General features: G+C 31.3%; 1 protein-coding gene across 1 annotated transcript; it reads left to right on the top strand.

Annotated features, from left to right (window-relative positions):
- LOC114731353 (fatty acyl-CoA reductase 2) lies at positions 1-5,211 on the top strand. The gene is made up of 8 exons (XM_028918494.1): positions 1-397; positions 648-751; positions 830-1,029; positions 3,303-3,403; positions 3,496-3,679; positions 3,794-3,955; positions 4,550-4,631; positions 4,807-5,211. Exons 1-8 carry the CDS (start codon positions 1-3, stop codon positions 5,209-5,211), a joined length of 1,635 nt encoding a protein of 544 aa, XP_028774327.1.
- Positions 5,212-5,447: the final 236 nt, after the last annotated feature.

Raw genomic sequence — 5,447 nt, 5'->3', positions numbered from 1 at the left:
ATGAATCCTTACCTGATGAGGCCCCTCTTCTCAGTTTCTGCACCTCAAAACTCTTCATCATCCTACAAGAGTCACCCTGTGATTCTTCAATCCTTACTCCCCTATCACTATTTTTCTGCCAACAGTATTCTTAACTTCGAATATCGTCAAAAGCACATTCAGAAGAGTCGTGGGGTTGTCTGGAGCCAGAATAACAGTGAAAGCTATGGCAGAAACCTCAGTATTATCACTGGTGTTCTTGAGAAGCCAAGAGAGAGTCTTTTTGATGAAGCAAGGACGACGACGTCGTTCATTATGCCTTCAGAAATCAAAACCTTTGAAGGCGGTATTGGTATCGTCAACTTTTTTAAAGGCAAGAACTTCCTCATCACTGGTGCAACAGGGTTTGTGGCCAAAGGTAATAGTGTTTCTCTTTCTTTTCCTTGCATGAAATTTCCCAGAAAAAGTCGGGTGCGTTTCCTTGAAATTATTTTTAGGCCTGATGCGTGAGTACTACTCACACACACACACACACACGCACACCTACTTTCTTATCTGTTGTATAACACCACTTATCATGAGGCCATTTGCCCGATGGCGTCATGTTTTGTGTTGTATTAGTTTCGACAGTGACTAATAATTAACACAAAAGCATTCCAAATTTGCAGTTCTTGTAGAGAAGATATTAAGGACGGTTCCAGAAATTGGAAAGATTTTTGTGTTGATCAAGGCAAAAGACAAGGAAGCAGCTATGGAAAGACTCAAAGCTGAAGTGAGTTTTTTGCCCCTATTATATAGCACAATCACTTGGAGATACTAAATTAACATGTATATTGTGATGAACATACAGATCATAGAATGTGAAGTGTTCAAGAAAATCAAAGAAGGTCATGGAAAAAGGTACGTGGAGTTCATGATGAGGAAGCTGATCCCAGTGGTTGGGACAGTGTGTGAAGCTGATCTGGGGATGGATGCTCACACTGTAAATGAAATTGCAAATCAAGTTCATGTGGTCGTCAACTCTGCAGCCACCACCGCCTTCGATGAGAGGTTAGTCATCATATATCACTCTGGCCTTGTACGCTACGCTACTCACCTGTAACTCAGTCTCGTCTATTAAGACGGAAATATGTTAACTTGATAAATTTTTTTACGTTTGTCTTATTAAAGAAAGCGTATTGAAAAAAATATTGTGAATTTTCTCTCACATATTTTCGTTAATTTATTGTATTTATATGAGAAAAATTGGAAAAGATCATTAATTATCCTATAAATGACTTACATTTAGAATTAGATTTTTTTCCCCCTACAAGTGACTTACCTATAAGAATACAGAAGTATTTTAGTTATGCACGCATGTGAATTTATGACATGAGTACGACCATATTGGGGGCGTTTTTAATGTCATAAGCTTATTTAAGTTGTTGTAATTAACTTCTCATGGATGTGGCTTCTGTCCATGTGAAGTTTGACACATACCCATACTGATATGCATGTGCGTATATATAATTTTATTTCTTTCTTCATTTTTAAATTAATAAGTCTCCAAACACTTAATTTTTATATTATTATGATTTTTATATATAATATATTTTAATATTATTGAATTTTACATCATCATCAATTTACAAAATTATTGCTTTTGGATAGTTCATATTTATAGTTAATTTTATTTTTATATTATAAATAATTTTTCATTTTGATCGTAGTGAAAAAAGCAAGAAAACCCTTGAATTTTACAGCTGAAAATCTAAAATAAAAATTATTTTATAATTTTCCATTAAAAATAAATTTATCTTTTATGTACTTTATATAAAAACTTTTAATATTGATTATCTTCCCAAATTAAATTTAATTAATTTAAACAGAATGTGGTCTGATCAATGTCGATATCACGTTACGAACAAAATGAGCAATTGATTGAACATTAATTACGATAGGTGTGTGCGTGTAGGCGGCAAAAAAAAAAAAAAAAAAGGGGGTGCGCGCATGTATATATGGTTAGCGAAATATATACATACTAACCTCATGTTCTTAATATAAAAATTAATTTGATTAATTAAAGTAGATTAAAAAAATTAGTTAAGTCAATTGTTTGTAGTAAATATATATTGTTTTCACTAAAATACCTTTACTAATCATGTATATTAGTTTAAATTATTATCTGATAAAACATTTAACATGTACAACTACTATAAGGACTGCTCTGGGAAAAATAGATATATGAGAGATAAAATGAGTTAGGATTTTATATTTATAACTAAGATCTTATATTTAAGACCAAATTGAATATCAAACTAGCTCTTATATTAAAGAATGGATGTAGTATCTACTAATCCTTCCCAAAAGAAAAACGGGAAAAGTAGAATACTTATATTAAGTTCTCTATATCTATTATATATCAAGTTTTTTAATCATATATGATCATATGTTCTATTTATAAAATATTATCATTTAATAGTATTTAATTATAAGAACACATGAAACCAAAAAAAAAAAAGACACATAAGTATATATGATCAGATAACATAACATAATATAAAAAATTTGATCTAAGTTTTTTCCAAGGGAAAATAGCTCATTGCATCAAATAAGGAAATAATATACTCCCCCAACAGCTTGTTGTATAAAATAAAAAAAATCATGAAAGTTACATAGACCATATTAATTAATATTTTCTACTTTTATCCATATTAAAAATTACTAAAATAAGAATTTAATTATAATTTAATATAATTTAATATTTTTTATGGCTCTTTGAATGTCATGTGTTTTTTTTCTCCTTTGATAGGAGTAAAGCTAGAAAATTTTAAATTTTAAAGATATATTTAATAAATAATTGCTCTTTTCGATGATGTCGTGAGAAGTACTTTCTTTGATCCCCAGTATAAGTCACTATCAACTAATTCATCAAAACCCAAAAATAATAATTAACCCATTAAATATGTCTTAAATTGAAATTTTTTCCCTGATTTTATTCGTATTAAATGAGGTTTTGAAAGAGAGAGAAAAATATAGAGAGTACTGTTATTTAAACATGAATTGCAAGAGTAAAATTGACAAATAAGCAATAATTATTATGTAAGTGATGACCAATATATATTATGAACCCACAAAATGGTTCTAAAAATGATTTATATATTGTGGATCATAGGACGTGACTTATAATAACAATGGGAGGAAGTACAACATCTCAAAATAACAATTAGAAACTCGTTCATTAATCACATTTGGAAGAAAAGCAAATAGCAAAACATACCGGCCCCTACTTACATATGAGCTGGAAACGCTCAAATTTCTGTTCTGAATCAATTCACTTTCAGGTACGATGTGGCTCTAAACACAAATACCAAAGGGCCTTTTCGTCTCCTAAACTTTGCCAAGAAATGCAAGAGTCTTTGTCTTTTCTTTCACATATCAACAGGTATAAGACTAGAACGTACAGTAATATATAACTGATTTTTTTATATATATAAATAAGTGAACTTAAATCCAATATATGCATGTGATATTCAGCTTATGTTGGTGATGGAAAAAGACAAGGGACAATAATGGAGAAGCCACTTTACATCGGACAAAGAAGAGTTAGGGCAATAACAGAACAGGATATAGAATTTGAACTAAAGTTGGCATCAGGAATGCTGGATTCATTCCAACAGGATCAAGCAACTCAGAAGATGAAAGAGTTGGGTATGAAGAGGTACATACAACGTAGGATTGTTTTTATATATGTTTACTTGAAAATTGGAGATCAATTTGTTTGGCTCATAATTGTTGCTTAAAATTATATATTGAAATATATATATATGAACAGGGCGAATATGCACGGATGGCCAAACACGTACTCATTCACAAAGGCGATGGGAGAGATGTTAATAAACAGCTTCAGAGATGGCATACCAATGGTCATTCTTCGTCCCACTGTGGTTGAAAGCTCTTATTCTGAACCTTTTCCTGGTTGGATTCAAGGATACAGGTCCTATATATATATCCTATCCTATCATCCCCCCATTTTCATTTTTCGTTGCATAATCGAATTCAGATTCTCTTATTTTTAAATTAATCATCACCTTCCAATCAGTTTTAAAAATCCATATATAATTAACCAGATGGTCAGATTTTACTTTGAATAATGGCCATGTTTTTGCCATCGCGTGAGAGGATCCGTACGTACACAACAAAATCCTTTCGAATTAACTTCATATATATATGCTTGCCCAAACAAACTCTAATTACAGTATTCTTTCAAAGACTTTGGATAATTTAATGTATTTGTTCTATGTAATGAAACTTTATGTAGTGTCCTTTCAACTTTAAGTTCAGAAAACTTTCAACAATAATGCTTTTCTTTTCACAATTTACGTATGTGATCATATTTGTTCTAAAATTTGGAACAACAACAACCGCAACCAGACAATGAAAAATCGATCAAACAATATGGCGGCTGAATTAAAGATTTTAGTCAAACCACAATAATAAATTGTAACTCATCATAATTATTCCTTAATATCATTGGATTTTTCTGTGCTATTTTTCATCCCATAATTATTTATTTTTTTCGTCATGACAGAGTTGTTGATCCCGTTATATTTAATTATGGGAAGGGTCAACTCCCAGGATTTCTTGGAAAACCCAATGCAGTTGTAGACATGGTAAGTTTAGGTCAATTATTTTTCATTCACAAATAATAAAGGTTAATTTCCCATTTTAAAATCAGTATGTATGACTTTGAATAATGGGTGGCATGATGCCATCAAACTATATATATATATATATATATATATGTTTAGCCAAAATATTAATGATTAAATCGAACGCATAATGCAGATTCCAGTAGATATGGTTGTGAATGCCACAATGGCAGCAATTGCAAAGCATGGGACTGCCGCAACGTCAGATTTAAGTGTCTACCACATTGGATCTTCCGTAGCAAACCCTATTTCATTTGGAGCTGTGTTTGATTATGCTCGTAGCCATTTCAACTCTTTTCCATTGGCACAGTCCTCAAATGGGAAGCAAAGTCTCATTCAGAAGATGAACTTTTTAGACTCTTTGGATGACTTTTCGTCTTACATTTCAATGGAGATTGCTAGGCAAACTGGATTGTTACATGCAACAAAGCTTGGACCTGATCTCCATAAAACCCTCCAAAAGAAGTCCACAAAGAAAGCAAAACTTTTCATTCACATGGCTAAGCTCTACGAGCCATACGCGTTTTATAAAGCATGGTAAGCAAAATTCTCAGATATGTCCATCTTCTATATCGATATATAGTTATATAAAGAAGAATGATATATAATTTTGGACCTGATTAGATTATACTATATTAATGTCAAAGAAAAACCTTGACACTTCTTAAGCTTCCAATTTTTATAACTTTTTTACAACTGAAATGTCCTGATATTTAAAGTTAACTTTCCAATTAGACTTTTGTCATCCTTCGTAGATTTAGTTGTTCAAATTTTTTT

This window comes from Neltuma alba, unplaced genomic scaffold (genome assembly GCF_004799145.2).
Source record: "Neltuma alba isolate B1F8T4 unplaced genomic scaffold, ASM479914v2 tig00012824_pilon, whole genome shotgun sequence".
In the NCBI taxonomy this organism is placed as follows: domain Eukaryota; kingdom Viridiplantae; phylum Streptophyta; class Magnoliopsida; order Fabales; family Fabaceae; genus Neltuma; species Neltuma alba.
The sequence above is the reverse complement of the archived record's forward strand: the minus strand, read 5'-3'. Positions and strand labels throughout refer to the sequence as shown.

Excerpts from the sequence above, each read along its gene's own strand:
- LOC114731353 (XM_028918494.1), top strand. The coding sequence starts at position 1 with ATGAATCCTTACCTGATGAGGCCCCTCTTCTCAGTTTCTGCACCTCAA. Across the intron at positions 398-647 it reads AACAGGGTTTGTGGCCAAAG|TTCTTGTAGAGAAGATATTA; the intron begins GTAATAGTGTTT and ends CCAAATTTGCAG. Across the intron at positions 752-829 it reads TGGAAAGACTCAAAGCTGAA|ATCATAGAATGTGAAGTGTT; the intron begins GTGAGTTTTTTG and ends ATGAACATACAG.